At 56.0% G+C, this 15,994-nt stretch overlaps 1 protein-coding gene across 2 annotated transcripts in view; it reads left to right on the forward strand.

Annotated features, from left to right (window-relative positions):
* MXRA8 (matrix remodeling associated 8) overlaps nt 1–15,994 on the forward strand; it is a 42,263-nt gene that overhangs the window by 16,070 nt on the left and 10,199 nt on the right. The window contains exons 1-5 of one of the 2 annotated variants that reach the window (XM_068158269.1): nt 60–839; nt 9,295–9,315; nt 10,449–10,757; nt 11,298–11,399; nt 13,672–14,130. In XM_068158269.1, the coding sequence (XP_068014370.1) occupies nt 791–839; nt 9,295–9,315; nt 10,449–10,757; nt 11,298–11,399; nt 13,672–14,130 (940 nt within the window). In that variant the 5' untranslated portion in view covers nt 60–790. Of the gene's footprint in view, nt 1–59; nt 840–9,294; nt 9,316–10,448; nt 10,758–11,297; nt 11,400–13,671; nt 14,131–15,994 lie in introns of those variants that run through there. The other variant, XM_068158268.1, reaches the window with a different exon arrangement.

Here is a 15,994-nt window from a genome sequence, read left to right on the forward strand (position 1 = left end):
CATCTTGTGTGAAGGGCTGGAAGCAGAAATCCTAACCCTGAGCCCAGCCTCTGTGACAGGGAGATGTTCCCCACATGGCAGCATTCTGGGGGAGGTTAGTTGTGTTTTAGGCTCTTCTTGCCTGTGCTGCCCTAAGCTTCCCCAGGCTCAGCCTTGCTCACTCCTTTCCTTTTGCTAAGGTAGCTGCCATTCAGCCTTTGCTTACAGCTCACAGGGCAGAGCCAGTCTTGTTTTCTAGGCTGCTGTCTGAGCTTGGAGGAGGAGGCAAAGATCAAAACCCCAGTGAAGGCAGCAGAATGAATCCAGTCTCCAGCAGCCAGCTGGGTGAGTGTCAGACAAAGGGAGAAACAGCTGGCTCCAGTAAAGCACAGATCAGTTCCTTCCCTAGGGGAGGGGGGGAGCAAAATGTGTTTGTGAGCCCAGAGCTGTGGGGACCAACTTTACTCGACAAAACTTGGCCATCAGAGTCAGCTCAGCTCAGCAGGTCCCAGGGGGAGGGGAGAGAGGAGAGTTTGCAGTGGCCCTGCAGAAGGCGCTGGGGAAAGGAGGTGGAGAGTCGAGCGGCGAGGAGAGCAGAGCGTGGGGAGGTGGGGAGCTGGGAGGTGGAGTAATGCTTGCAGGGAATATGAGCTGCTGTCCACAGCTCTCTGGCTGTAAATTGATGAGGTCATAGTGGGGTTTCAGTTTGAAAAGAAAAGCAAAGTGGAGGGGGAAAAAAAAAAGTCTTCAGCTTGTTTTTGAAGAGGGCTGAAAACACGGAGGGGAGAGAGAGAGAGCGGAGGAAGACGACATGGAGCAGCTCACAAAACTCCTCCTGTGGCAGCTGGTGCTTCAGCAAAGTAAGCCTCTAGCTGGTCTGCCTGATGGGACTTGAGTTTGCTTTCCTCTCCAGAGCCTGGGGCTGGCTGGCTGCGAGCTTTGCAGCTGCTCTCTGTGTAAGGCTGCCGTCAGGTTGGTGAGGGAGCCGCGGGCTGGGCTCCGCTCTGCGAGCCGCAGGGGAGTCCTGGGCTTCTCCTGCTCTTTGGGACAGGGGAGGGGGGGGAGAAGGGCTTGAGGATGTTTCAAGCAGGGCTCCAGCAGGTTTGGGCCATCTGGGGCTTTTTCTTTTTCCCCTGTCAGTTACCTTGGGCAGCAGATGCAAAGCCAGTGAGCTGGAACGTGCAGCCTGCACAGGGAGATTTGGAGGGGGCTTTGTGCTTTGGAGGGGGCAGAAGCAGCTGATTGGGAGGTTATGCTTTTGAGGGGGCAGAAACAGCTGATTTGGAGCTTGGTTTATACTTTGGAAGAGGCAGAAACAGCTGATTGGGAGGTTATGTTTTTGAGGAGGCAGAAACAGCTGATTTGGAGCTTGGTTTATACCTTGGAAGAAGCAGAAACAGCTGATTTGGAGGTTGGTTTATACCTTGGAAGAGGCAGAAACAGCTGATTGGGAGGTTATGTTTTTGAGGAGGCAGAAACAGCTGATTTGGAGCTTGGTTTATACTTTGGAAGAGGCAGAAACAACTGATTGGGAGGTTATGTTTTTGAGGAGGCAGAAACAGCTGATTTGGAGGTTGGTTTATACTGTGGAAGAGGCAGAAACAGCTGATTGGGAGGTTATGTTTTTGAGGAGGCAGAAACAGCTGCTTTGGAGTTTGTTTTATATCTTGGAAGAGGCAGAAACAGCTGATTGGGAGGTTATGTTTTTGAGGAGGCAGAAACAGCTGCTTTGGAGGTTGGTTTATACCTTGGAAGAGGCAGAAACAGCTGCTGTATGTGTGTGAGAGAGAGAGTGTGTTCAGGATGGGGTTAAAAATCAGTGTGTGGAGTCTCTTTTTTTCCTTCCTCCCATGTCAGCAGAAAGCCTGAGACACAGGAATTCACTTTTGGGTTAGGTACAGAGAAAGGGTGAGGAGGAGGATGGTTTGTCAGAGCTAAAAGCAAACTGAGGGTCCTGAGAGCCTGGCCCCAAGGTGAGCAGAGAAACCCCAGTCAGGCTTGGGTGGCAGGAGAAGATTTGAGGGTTGGTTGCCACCCCCCAGCAAATCCACACTGGAAACTCTCTGGGCTCTAAGGAAGGGACCCCTGAGCACAGGACCAGCTGCAGCTCGAGGAACAGGATGGAGAGACTTCATTTAGGTGCTGACAGGAGGAAGTGGGGAGCACAAGGGGTGTTTTGGGGGGCTGGTGAGTCCCCCTGCTCTTCACAGCCCTGAAAGGCTGTGGCTGGCCTGAGTCTCTGAGGATTCCTCAGCAGGTAGGTGGAGGAAGCTGGAGAGTTCCCAGTCCCTCATTAATCTAACTTCCATGTCATCTCACCCCAGTTTTGCAGTGCCTCAAGGCTAGGTTTGGGAGTTGGCAGTGCATGGCAGCAGAGGGAGAGAGGAGTTCAAGTGGCTCAGCAAACTGCTGGGAGAGGGTGGGCTCAGGCTGGAGAAGGAGGAGGAGGAGGGACCACAGGTGGTGATTGAGGAGCACCAACCAGTCCAGCTGCTCCCCAGGGGGTGATTTAGTGGTGTTGGCAGGGCCTGGGGGGGAGCAGCCCGGGCAGGAAGAGCAGGTTGGGTTGCTGCAGAGCAGTGGTGCAGCTGTGTGGAGGCAACAGTGTCCCACCTCAGGATGGATTAGCCCTGAGAGCCCTTTCCTGGCTGTGCTTCTGAGAGATGGGCGTCCAGGCAGCCCTGCTGGCTGAGCCCTGCTGGCCCCACACGTTATTACATAATGAGGGGAGGGGAGAGGGGGGGAAAGGGGGCAATCTGTTGCTGTTCCAGAGCTGCTGAGATGATCCCTTCTGGCGAGGAACCACACCCTCAAGTGTTAATGTCTGGCAGGGAGGAACAGCAGTGTGTTTGGAATGGCTCTGCAAACTCTTCTGTGGGCCTGGAGCCAGCCTGAAGTACACAAAGCAGAGAAGGGTTTACAAAGCTTGAGCTGTCTGTGAGAAAGTCAGGGCAAAGCTGAGAGGGCTCCTGGCTGCAGCAGCCAAGATGGAGCCCAGAAGGCTTTTGCCCTCCTGCAGAGGCAGCACATTCCTGCTCTGGGCATGCTCCTACCTGCACTGAGGTGCTGGAGTTGTTGTGAGGGAGTTTGGGGCTCTCCAGTCCTAGCAGAAAGCAGCAGCCTCTGCTCTTGAGAAAGTTGTCCCAGGAAGCCTTGGAAGCTGAACAAAGACAAAGCCTTAGCTGAAAGCCCAGCTCAAAGCTTGGCCACCAGCTGGCTTTGTGAGGGGCACTTTGGTGTGGTGCCAAGCTTAGCTGTGCAGCTCCAGGCTGGGAGGTGTCCAGGTGGAGCTGTGTCACTCACTGCCTCCCTCCTGTGCCTCTTTGGGGTGGTCTCAGAGGTTAGTTGTGGCTCCTGGTCACTGGGGTTTATCAAGCTGGCTACCAGAGGAGGGCTGAGCTCCTTTGTGTGGCTGCCACCCTGATGCTTCTGCATCAAACCACAGTGGCCTCTTAGCTGCTGGCTCAGCTCCCTGAAGAGTCAGGATGGAGCCACTGCCCTTCTCCATAGTTTGGGAGCACAGGCTGCTGGTTTTGCAATCACTGTGGGATGGCTCTGCAGAGGCCTTTCAAGCCCCTGCATGGACAATGGGATTGAGGGGGGCCCAGGAGCCATGGCACATGCAGGGTCTGTGAGGGACATGTCCTTCCCCTGGGACCAGGCCACCCCTCTGTGTCCCCAAAAGGCAAGAGGGGCTGAGGCTGAGCAGGAGATGGCAGGGAAGGTGTGCAGGGGAATGATCACAGAGTGCTGGGGGCCGGAAGGGACCTCCAGAGATCATCCAGTCCAAGCCACCCAGGGCAGGCCACACAGGAACACATCCAGGTGGGACTGGAAAGTCTCCAGAGGAGGAGACTCCACAACCTGCTCCAGGGCTCCAGCACCCTCACAGCAAAGAAGTTTCTCCTCATGGTTGAGGTGGAGCCTCCTGTGTGCCAGCTTGTGCCTGTTGCTCCTTGTCCTGTCCCTGGACACCACTGGAAGGAGCCTGGCTCCTTCTTCTTGCCCCCCACCCCTCAGCTATTTGGGGGCATTGATCAGATCCCCTCTCAGCCTTCCTTCTCCAGACTCAACAGCCCCAGGGCTCTCAGTCCTTCTTCACAGCAGAGCTGTTCCAGTCCCTTCATCATCCTTAGAGCTCTCCATTGGAGTCTCTCCAGCAGATCCCTGTCCCAAAACTGGACACAGTGTCCCAGGGGTGGTCTCACCAGGGCAGAGGAGAGGGGGAGGAGGAGAGCCTCCCTAGACCTGCTGGCCACACTTTCCTGCCTGCACTCTGTGTCACCCTCAGAGGCTGTTTGAAGCCACACACCTGCTGGGTCATGACACTCATTTCTCCAGTCACTTCTCTGCTCTCTTTCCTTCCCACTGCTACAGTCTGGACCTCAGTGGTGCTCCTTGCCTCCTAAGGCACTGCTCCAGGCAGCTCCTCTCTGCTGACCTCAAGGGCAAGGCTCTCACTGAGTTGAGCAGAAGCTCTGCAGGCACTGCTGGTGTCCCATGGAGTGTTTGTGCCACTTGGCACTCAGGTCTTGCACTTCCAGTGCCTGCAGTCTCCTTTTCTGCTCTGGCAGCCTTTCATCCTCCAGGGTGAGGCAGAACTCAGTGGTTTCCTCAGGACATGCTCCTGCCTGTGAAGCAGAACCTCTGCAGGAGGAGAGCAGTGGTGCTGTGGCAAGGCTTAGGGGACAGCCTTCTGGGCAGCTGCTCCAAGGCCGCTGCCTGGAGAGCTCTGGGTGCCCAAGATGTCTTTCAGAGCCTGAGGCTTTCACTTCTAGCTTTGCCTGCAGGGTTTCATGGCTTAATTTCTCAGTTGGGAAGTGGATGGGGCTCAAGGGGTGAGAGCTGGCTCTGCCTTTTACAAGGGATTAGGAAATGCTTTTGCAGGCTGCTTTCCTCTTCCTGTGTTGTGTGAGCAGCAGAACCCAGCTGAGGCCTGCACAGAGCCTGCCAGGGCACAGCTGATTGCTGCCTTCTTGTTATCTTCTTGTGGCACATGACACAGAGAGCACAGAGTGATCATCCATCACCTTGGAAAGGCAAATTGAGAAGTAGCATAGAATCAGTCAGGGTGGGAAGGGACCACAAGGATCAGCCAGTTCCAACCCCCCTGCCATGGGCAGGGACACCCCACACTAGATCAGCCTGCCCAGAGCCTCAGCCAGCCTGGCCTTAAACACCTCCAGGGACAGGGCCCCAACCACCTCCCTGGACAACCCATTCCAGGGCTTCACCACTCTCATGGGGAAGAACTTCCTCCTCCCCTCCAGCCTGAATCTCCCCACCTCCAGCTTCATTCCATTCCCCCTAGTCCTATCACTCCCTGAGAGCCTGAGCAGTCCCTCCCCAGCCTTCCTGGAGCCCCCTTCAGATCCTGGAAGGCCACAATGAGGTCACCTGGGAGCCTTCTCTTCTCCAGACTGAACAGCCCCAACTCCTTCAGTCTGTCCTCACAGCAGAGGTGCTTCAGCCCTCTGCTCATCCTCCTGGCCCTGCTCTGGACACCTTTCAGCACCTCCAGATCCCTCTTGCCATAGGGGCTCCAGAACTGGAGGCAGGACTCCAGGTGGGGTCTCCCCAGAGCTGAGCAGAGGGGGAGAATCACCTCCCTCGCCCTGCTGGCCACACTTCTCCTGCTGCAGCCCAGGCTCTGCTTGGCTTTCTGGGCTGCAAGTGCACACTGAGAGCTCCTGGTGAGCTTCTCCTCCCCCAGCAGCCCCAAGTCTCTCTCCTCAGGGCTGCTTTCCAGCCTGGATTTGTGCCTGGGGTTGCCTCGACCCAGCTGCAGGACCCTGCCCTTGGTCTTGTTGAACCTCCTGAGGTTGGCTTGTGCCCAGCTCTGCAGCCTGCCCAGCTCCCTCTGGATGGATCCCTTCCCTCCAGCTGTCTGCTGCACCACACAGCTTGGTGTCATCAGCAGCCCTGCTGAGGGTGCACTCAGTGCCACAGCCAACAGTGAGTTCTGGGGTGACAACTACTGAGCTGTTTGGTGGGTTTGAGGTTCCCAGGTGCTGCAGTCTGAGCTTCCCCAAGGTGCAGAGATCCTCTTTGAGTTTTACAGTGGCAGGTTGGGAAGTGTGACTCACTTCCAGTTTGCCCCAGTCCTGTAGCTCCTGAGCTGTGAGCTTTTCTGGCTTCTGGGTATCTCTCTGTCTCTGTTCAGCAGCTGCTGTGTTGCACAAAGAAGGACTTGAAAAGGCAGGGCAGGGGCACAGGGGCACAGGTGCCCTTTGCTTCCCTCACAGAGGTAGGAGACTGAGAAGAGAGAGGCTTTAGCCACTGCTCTGTGCTCAGGTTACTGAAGGTCACTTGGATGAAATTCCTTCCTCTCCAGACATGCCTGGGATCAGAGACATCCCAAATTCCTTGGATTTCTGAGTGATCTCATCCACAGCCTTGTCAAATAAGTTGGAGTCTGACCCATGGCTTGATGTACAGCTGCAGATTTCCAGCCATGCCAAAAGGTTCTTCCTCCTTTGCCTGGTGGAGGTCCCATGCCTCATGGCCAGACCTGGCCTTCCTTTCACAGAGTCCTTTAGGCCAGCAAAGACCTTCAAGGTCATCAAGCCCAACCATTTGGAGAAGAGAAGGCCCTGAGGAGACCTAACTGTGGCCTTCCAGGATCTGCAGGGGGCTACAAGGAAGCTGGGGAGGGACTTTTGAGGGTGTCAGGGAGGGATAGGACTGGGGGGGATGGAAAAAACCCACTAGGAATGGGGAGATTCAGATTGGATGTGAGGAAGAAGTTGCTGCCCAGGAGGGTGGGGAGAGCCTGGCACAGGCTGCCCAGGGAGGTGGTGGAAGCCTCCTGCCTGGAGGTGTTTGCAGCCAGGCTGGAGGTGGCTGTGAGCAACCTGCTGTGGTGTGAGGTGTCCCTGCCCATGGCAGGGGGTTGGCGCTGGCTGAGCCTTGAGCTCCCTTCCAGCCCTGACAATTCTCTGCTTCTATGACCAACCCAAGTCTGCTGCTAAGCCATGTCCCTAGCACCACATCTCCCCAGCTTTCAAATCCCTCCAGGGATGATGATTCAACAACTTGGCTGCTGTGCCACTGGCTTTTTGACACCTTGGAGTGGTAACAAGAGGCAGGTCAAGAGGAAGTGGCTTCAAGTTGCATTAGGAGAGGTTTAGGTTGGATATGAGGTAAAAATTCTTCCCCAGAAGGGTTGTCCAGGCCTGGAACAGGCTGCCCAGGGCAGTGGTGGAGTTCCCCATCCATGGAGGGGTTTCAAAGCCTTGGAGATGTGGTGCTGAGGGCCATGGTTCAGTGGTGACCTGGCAGTGCTGGGTTAATGTTTAGACTTGATGCTCTTAGAGGTCTTTTCCAACCTAAACCATTTATGATTCTATTCCCTGGAGCAGGCTTCAGACCCCAAAACTCCTGTCCAGAATCTGTGTGCAGTGCAGAGCCCTTTTACTGCCATGGCTCAGCTCTGTGCTGAGCTCCAAATCAGCATCCCCACCTTGGGTGGCTTTGGTTCTAGTGCACATCACTTTCACCCTGGGCAAAGTCCCAGAGCCAGCAAGGCTCTGCCCTCTTCCCAACAGGAAGCAACATCCCCTGGACACTCAGGGGCAGCCCTAGGAAGACCCTGGAGGGTAACTGCCAAGAAAGGAAGAGTGTGCTCCTGCCATGCTGCTTAGGGAGCTGCTAGGGGAAGCTTTGAGAGTGGAGGGGAAAAACAGCTGTCAGCCCCCCCAAGACAAGAGCTTTCCTTACCTAAAGGCTGTTCCATCACAGACAGCTTCACCACTCCCCTGTTTCACAGAGCTGTGTTGGGAAGTGCTGGCTGAGAGGCATCCAGCAGCTTAGCCTGGCAAAAGGGTCCTGTGAGTGGGATGGAGAGAGAGGACCTGGCTGGCCCTTCCCATGCCAGCAGGGCCATCTGAGAGGTCCCAGCCTGGGGCTTGGTGGTGTTGTTACTTCAGGTCTGCAGCAGGCTGCTGAGCAGAGCACACTGGAAGGCCTGGGTGGAGACTTTGGTCAGGGATATGATGCTGCCCAGTGTTTTTCCCATTAACTTGCAAGAGGAAAGGAGAAAAGGGAAAGCATTCCTCTTGCTGAGCCAGGAGAGGATGTTTGTGTGGCTCCAGACCCACTTGCTCTTACGGAGCAGAGATGCAAGGCCAAGGCTCTGGGAGCAGTGGCTGCACAGCCAGCTCACAGCCCCCAGCTGCTGTTGGTGTTGTGCTGTTCCCTGGCTGCAGGGGCAACAGCTCCCTTCAGGCACAGGGAGACTGCTTTGGCACAGTGATGCTGTGAGCTGAGATGGATTTATTCTGGAGAAGGCTGATTGGGTGCTGGAGAAGAGCTTTGTTGTCCCCAGCTAGATCTAAGTCCTGGCTGGCAGAGGCTGGCAGCTGCTTGTTTTCACCAGCAGGCATTTTGCAGCCTGCTAGAGGAGAGCATCAAATGATGGCATGAAAATGTTCTCAGTGGGATGTCTCTTGCTTGGATCCAGCACAGACTTTCTCTGAGGTTTTGGGGGTTTGTTTATCCCTTTCTGAAGCTGAGATTAGAAATGTAGGAGGGGGGGAAAAAACCAACCCCAAACCCCCCCTGACATTTGGAGTGCCTCTGCCCTGCTGCTGCTCAGCTCTCTGGTGTCACTGCTCAGTGCTTTGTGATAGGGCCACGGAATGGAACTGAGTTCATTGTCACTCCCCACCCTGGGGGAGTGGGTGAGCCAGCCCCAGCCTGGAGTTCATCTCTGCTGTTTTGAAATGCAGGAATTCCAGGGCTGAAATAAATACACAGACAAACCAACCACTGCCTCTGTTTGGGGGACACTGGGAGGGACTCTGTGCCCATGGCCTCAGCAAGACAAAACATCTAATGGGCTTGCTGGAACCCACTGGGGCTTGACTGGGTAGGGAGGTGAATGATGTCATTGTGTTGGGAAGCTGAACTGGGCTCTCAGAGTGTGATGTCAGGAGATCTCCTAGAGCCCTCCTACACAAAAGGCAGAGCAAGGCAGAAACAAAGGCCTTGGTTCAGTCCTGGCAAAGCTCTTCCTGCCCAGACCCGAGTCAGGGGCCTTGGAGAGAGCTGCAGCTGCAGCTGGAGCCATGCAGAGCAGGGCAGCCTGGGGGCATGGCCCCAGGCTGAGGTGGTGGTGGGGCAGCAGGGTGAGGTACAGCAGCCAGGTCAGCTCCCTCCTCCCTGCTCAGCTGGGCTCAGCACACTGGAGCAGTGTATTGACAGGGGAGGGAGGGTAGATGGAGTCACAACAGAGGAGGTGGCTGCTGGCTGAGCCTTTTTGTCTCCTCCCTGCCTGTCTTTGTCAGTAACAATTCTTTCCCTTTGCTTTGACAGGTTCTGTGCATTTATATTCAGGTGAGTGACATCTCTGCTGCCTGCCTGCTCTGTCACCCTCAGGAGAGATGGGATTCCATGACAGGCACTGGGGCTTGCCTTGCTGACTGCCACTGGAAGTTCCCATGAACCACTGCCTCTAAACTTTGATTGAACTGGGGCTTGGGGTTAGGAAGGGAGGGGAGGGCAGGGCAGACCTGCAGTCCTCATGGCAGACACTGTAGATCCTGCTTGCACTGGATGCACTCACTGCTTGTGAAGGGTTTTCTGTTGGGATTCATAGAATGGGTTGGCTTGGAAGAGACCTTCAAGATCAGCCAGGTCCAACCCCCTGCCATGGGCAGGGACACCTCCCACCAGCCCAGGCTGCTCAAGGCCTCATCCAGCCTGCCCTTGAACACCTCCAGGGAGGGGACATCCACAGCCTCCCTGGGCAGCCTGTGCCAGTGTCTCCCCTCCCTCACTGGAAAGAATTTCTTCCTAATTTTCAGTGCCCTCCTCAAGCTTCAATCCATTTCCCTTCACCCTATCACCCCCAGCCCTAGCCAAAAGTCCCTCCCCAGCTCTGCTGTGGCCTCTTCAGGTACTGGCAGGCCGCTCTAAGTTCTCCCTGGAGCCTTCTCTTCTCCAGGCCCAACTCTCTCATCCTGACCACGTTGGGGAGGTTCTCCATCCCTCTGATCATCTTCCTGGCCTCCTGTGGACCTGCCCCAGCACTTCCACGTCCCTCTCATGCTGGGGGCAGCAGAACTGGACTTGCTCCAGGAGAAAGCTGTTGGCCTTGAAAGTTTCTTTTGGGCAGCAGGTGTGCAGAGCTTCTAGAACAGGTCTGAGTCCTACTCTGCTGTCAGCTTCATTCACCTGGTACCTCTGGTTTGTTTGTGTCTTGTCTTTTGTTTCTTTGTTGGTTTGTTGTTTGGTTTGGTTTGATTTTTGTGTTTGGTTTTCCTTTTGCCCTTTGCCTTTGGCCTTTTCCCTTTGCCTTTCCCCCTTTGCCTTTGGCCTTTTGCCTTTGGCCTTTTCCCTTTGCCTTTGGCTTTTCCCCTTTGCCTTTGGCTTTTCCCCTTTGCCTTTGGCTTTTCCCCTTTTGCCTTTCCCCCTTTTGCCTTTCCCCCTTTTGCCTTTCCCCCTTTTGCCTTGCTCCTGGCTCTCAGTTCCAGCTGATGCCTCCAACCCAGCCAGCGTGGTAGTGTCAGTGCTAAACATCAGTGCTGCCCTGGGCTCCCAGGCTGTGCTGCCCTGCAAGAGCCACCGCATGGTGTGGACCCAGGACCGGCTCAACGACCGGCAGCGCGTGGTGCACTGGGACGTGCTCAGCACCTACTATGGGGACAACAAGATGGAGAGGCTCTGTGACATGTACTCAGCTGGGGAGCAGCGTGTCTACAGCTCCTACAACCAGGGCAGGATCCTCATGCCCCAGAATGCCTTCACAGATGGCAACTTCTCCTTGGTGATCAAAGGTACTGAGCGGCGCCGCTGGGCTGCCTGCTGGGGGGAGGCTTCCTGGCTCCCTGAGCTGTGGCTTTCAGGGCAAGTGGCTGTTTCACAGGGCACTGTCTACAAATGAATCAATACCAGGCTAATGAGGTTAATGAGGCTCTCTGGAGCACTGGCCATGGTGTTTAGTTTCCCTTTGAGACAGTGCCATTTCAAGGGACTTGGACACAACTCACTGCCTGAAAGTCTCTTGGGCTTCTTCTGGACCTTTGTGTGTTGGCTCCTGGTAAGCCCAAAGCTCTCAGCCATGCTCTTAGCTAAACCTAACCCAGCTCTCTCTTTCCATCTGTTAGTACAAATACCTCCCCATAAACTAATGAAATCATGACATTAGGTGGTTTAGGCTCTGCTCAGCCCACCCTGGTGATCAGGATGGGTTAGAACCAGGTGATACAGAGACCCTTTTGCACCCAGACAAGGCTGTGGGAGGCAGATAAAGGACAGGAGCAATCATTGCCTCAGTACCAAGCATTTAAGTTCTCCTCTCTTCCCTGCTGTTCTAGGTGTTGCAGAGAGTGATGAAGGCATCTACTCTTGTAACCTTCACCATCACTACTGCCACTTATATGAAACTGTGAAAATCCAACTCAGTATCACCAAGAAAGGTAAGTGTGGCAGGCAGCTCGGTGTTCCTTTCAGAGAGGGACCTGCTCTGGAGTCCAGTGGCCCCCAGAGCTACTGACTTCACAGTGGGGCTTGTGGTGTGGATGCAGGGGGTTGCCTCTGCATTCTCATTTGCAGGTTCAGGGCATAAATGCCACAAAAGGCCTGGAAAGCATCCAGAGACAGTGGTGCTCACTCTGCTGTTTGCTCTCAGATGCCCTCAGGTTCAGTGCCAGTTGGTGACAAACTCCCAGGAGCCAGCAATGGTCACTGGCAGCCCAGAGGGCAACCATGCCCTGAGCTGCAGCCAGAGCAGGGAGAGCAGCAGCACAGGGAGGGGATTCTACCCTTCTGCTCTGCTGAGACCCCACCTGCAGCACTGCCTCCAGTTCTGGTGCCCCCAGCAAAAGAGGGACAAGGAACTGCTGGAGAGGGTCCAGACAAGGCAATGAAGATGATCAGAGGGATGGAGAACCTCCCCTGTGGGGACTGGCTGAGAGAGTTGGGGCTGTTCAGCCTGGAGAGGAGAAGGTTCCAGGGAGACCTCAGAGCAGCCTTCCAGTACCTGAAGAGGCTACAGCAGAGCTGGAGAGGGACTTTTGACAAGGGCTGGGAGTGACAGAACAAGAGGGAATGGATTGAAGCTTGAGGAGGGGAGATTTAGACTGGTCTCTTCCAACCTTGGTGATTCTGTGAGATTAGAGTGAGGGTGGGGAGGCACTGGAACAGGCTGTCCAGGGAGGCTGTGGCTGCCTCCTTCCTGGAGGTGTTAGAGGCCAGGCTGGATGAGGCCTTGAGCAACCTGGGCTGGTGGGAGGTGTCCCTGCCTGTGGCAGGAGGTTGGAAGTGGATGATCTTGAAGGTCCCTTCCAACCCAACCCATCCTAGGGTTCTATGGCACTTTCTTCCCTGTGTGTCTCTGTGCAGCTTTCTCCTTTCTTGGCATGTGCCCAGCGCTGTGTGGAGCCTGTTCAGTGCCTTGTTTGCTGTAGGCAGCCCAATTACTGCTCCAGCAGCAGAACATCTCTGCTAACTACCCATCAGCAGTCAGCTTAGCCACAAAGTTGTGCCTTGTACATTGCTTGGTGAGCTTGCCCTGAGAAGCCTGCAGTTAAAAAGCCTCCTCAAGTTACCACACCTTAACTCCAGCTCTAAAATCAAGCTTCTAAGGGCAGTTGGCAGCTGCAGTGTGTGCCACCCATGCCACACACTCCTCACTACCATGTCATTAAAACCAGCCTCTGTGGAGCTGGGGCTGAAGGTGCTGGGAAGCTCCTGAAGGGCTGAGGGGGTAGCAGCAAACTGCCTCTCTTCTGCTGCTCTTCTGGCGGCTTCTAGGCAATAAAAGCAGCCAGGCAGGCCTGAGAGCCCCAGTCTGCTCATCTCTGTCTTGCTGCTTCTGTTATTCCTTTTCAGGAGTGACTATAAAGTGATGCTCCTTGAAAACCTGCAGTGATTAGGGCATTTGTGGGTAGAAAAACATTTCCTGCTTGGAGCTTTGGGATGCAGCATAGTGAAGATGGAATCTGTTATTCTCATCCCATTCCTAGCCTGCAGAGAGAAGGCTCTTCCTGCTTTCTGAAGCAAGGACTTGAACTCACAGCTCCAAGGAGAATGGTCTGGGTTAAACTGACCCAGGGTGGAGAAGATAAAGCTGGGGCTGCTCCCCTGGCTGCTGAAGCAGGTGTGAACAAGGCACACTGCCCCTGGGGCACCTCAGGGTGCAGTGAGTCACAGAATGGTTTGGGTCAGAAGGGACCTTCAAGATCATCCAGATCCAACCCCCTGCCATGGTGTCCCACCAGCCCAGGGTGCTCAAGGCCTCATCCAACCTGGCCTTGAACACCTCCAGGGAGGGGACATCCACAGCCTCCCTGGGCAGCCTGTGTCAGTCCCTCCCCACCCTCACTGGGAAGACTTTCTTCCTAATTTTCAGTCTCAATCTGCCCTCCTCAAGCTTCAGTCTGTTTCCTTTCATCCTACCACTCCAAGCCCTTGTCAGAAGTCCTTCCCTAGCTCTGCTGTGACCTCTTCAGATACTGGCAGGCTGCTCTAAGTTCTCCCTGGAGCCTTCTCTTGCCCAGGCTGAAGAGCCCCGACCCTCCCAGCGTGTGCCCATGGGGGAGGATCTCCATCCCTCGTCCGGACCCGCTCCAGCGGCGCCGGCTGCGGAGGGGGCACGCTGGGGGCTCGCAGGGTCTGCGGGCGCCCCGGGCTGTGCCTGGCCGTCCTTAAGCCCCAGCCCAGGTGTGTCAGGACGTCTTGTCCCCGCAGGCGAGGCCGCCAGCGAGTACTGGGACGGGGAGAAGCCCGTGATCGTGGCCCCGGAGGGCAGCACGGTGACGCTGCCCTGCGTCAACCGCAACCACATCTGGACGGAGCGGCACAGCGAGGAGGAGCAGCAGGTGGTGCACTGGGACCGGCAGGCGCCGGGGGTGCCGCACGACCGCGCCGACCGCCTCATCGACCTGTACGCCTCGGGCGAGCGCCGCTCCTACGGCCCGCAGTTCATCCGCCGCAAGATGAACGTCACCGGCGCCGCCTTCGCCCTGGGCGACTTCTCGCTGCGCATCTCCCAGCTGGAGAGCGCCGACGAGGGCACCTACTCCTGCCACCTGCACCACCACTACTGCGGCCTGCACGAACGCAGGATCTACCGGCTCTCCGTCACCGAGCCGCCCAGGGAGAAGGAGGCGGTGGTGAACCTCACCAATCACATCGCCCCCGCCCCCGGTGAGTGGCCTCGGGGGGTGGCGCTGCCGGTGGAGGGAGAGGGGAGGGCCACAGGGTCACAGTGCCACAGGGTCAGAATCACAGTGCCACAGGGTCACAGGACCCCAGGGTCAGAATCACAGTGCCACAGGACCCCAGGGTCATAGTACCACAGGGTCAGAATCACAGTGCCACAGGGTCACAGGACCCTAGGGTCACAGAATCACAGTGCCACAGGACCCCAGGGTCACAGTACCACAGGTTTAGAACCACAGTGCCACAGGATCACAGTGCCACAGGACCTCAGGGTCACAGTACCCCAGGGTCAGAATCACAGTGCCACAGGACCCCAGGGTCACAGTACCACAGCACATGAGTGGTTGGAAGGGACCTCCAGACATGATCATCCAGTCCAACCCCCCTGCCAAAAGCAGGATCACCCAGGGTATCCCACACAGGAACACAGCCAGGTGGGTTTGGAAAGCCTCCAGAGCAGGAGACTCCACAGCCTCTCTGGGCAGCCTGCCCCAGGGCTCCAGCACCCTCACAGTGTTCCTGGGTGAGCTGCTATGGGTGAGCCTGCTCAGACCAGGGGGGCAGGACTGGATGATCCCTTGAGGTCCAGCCCCTGTCATTCTGTGATCACCCCAGGAGGCCTTTGCTCCCAATGGTAAAATATCTTTGCCTTTCCTCTCCCCCCACAGTGGTCTGCAGGGATCAGGTAGTGCCAGCAGCAGAGGGCTTGCTCTCAAGGCAAAGCTGCACCCTGCAGTAGCAGCAGACACCACTGAGGTGCAGGGGCAGCACCAAGGCTTCCTCCATGAGGGGGCCTCACGTTTGAGCCAGGGGTTACTCCTGCCCTTAGGGCTAGAAATGTTGATGGGGTCTTGCCTCCCTGTTCCTAGGGCATGGCTCTAGGGTCTGGGTTGGGTGTTTCTGAGCTCTTCCCTTTGCTGTGCTGTACCTAGAGCTGCCTGTGTGGCCATAGTGGGGAGGGTCCTGCAGAGCTGCTTTAGCCCTGCTGCAGCACAAGTGCAGTGTCCCTCCTGGCAGGGTTAATGACCCTGCTGGCACTGCTCTGGTGAGTCACAGAGCCATGGAGTCCAGCTTCTGTTTGCTCCAGGGCAGCTCTGCAGCCTGTGCTGCTCTGCAGTGCTGACATGTCCTGAGGCAGACAAGCTGTTTGTCTAGCAGCCTTCCTCTCCTGCTTGCTTGTGTGGGGCAAGGGTCAGATCTCTTGCCTTTGCTCTTCCAGTGTGCCACCATGCCCAGCAGTGTAGCCCACCAGTGTTCCTCTGCCCTTTGCAGAGGGCTTCAGGCTGTGCAGAACTGAGCACCAGGAATTCTCCTCCACCCTTCAGCCTTTCTCTCTCTTTGTTTGCCTCAAACCAATGTTCACATTTTCCACAGCTATCAGCTGCCAGCCTGTCCAAACTCCAAGCCATCAGGGCTTAGTTCAGGCAGAAGACTGAGAGCAAAATCACAACTTGAGTTCTTTTTAAAGCCTTTTTTTTTTGGGGGGGGGGGGGGATGTGTGTTTGAATTTAGAGCCTCACTAACATTTGAAAATGCTCTTTGTGCTTTCACATTCCTTGGCTGCTTCACACAGAGTTTTGCCATCCCTTTTCAAGCAGCTCTTCTCTTCTCTTCTCTTGCAATTGGCTTCCCCAGTTCACAGAAGTCTAAACCTCCCTCCTGGGACTCAAGGTTGGTGTCCAGAAAAACCTGGGGCAGGACTGAAGAGAGGTGGCTCTGGGGGGCTGAGCTGACTTGGAGACCAGGGCACACAAATATCAGCCCCCCCCCCCCCCAGCCCCTGCACCTTTGTGGTGCCCTTGAGCCCTGTCCAGATCACACTGTGCAGATGGAAACTAGATCTTGTTTT

Source organism: Melanerpes formicivorus, unplaced genomic scaffold, assembly GCF_026170545.1.
Source record: "Melanerpes formicivorus ecotype bairdi unplaced genomic scaffold, bMelFor1.0.p_v2 SCAF_39, whole genome shotgun sequence".
NCBI classification, from domain to species: domain Eukaryota; kingdom Metazoa; phylum Chordata; class Aves; order Piciformes; family Picidae; genus Melanerpes; species Melanerpes formicivorus.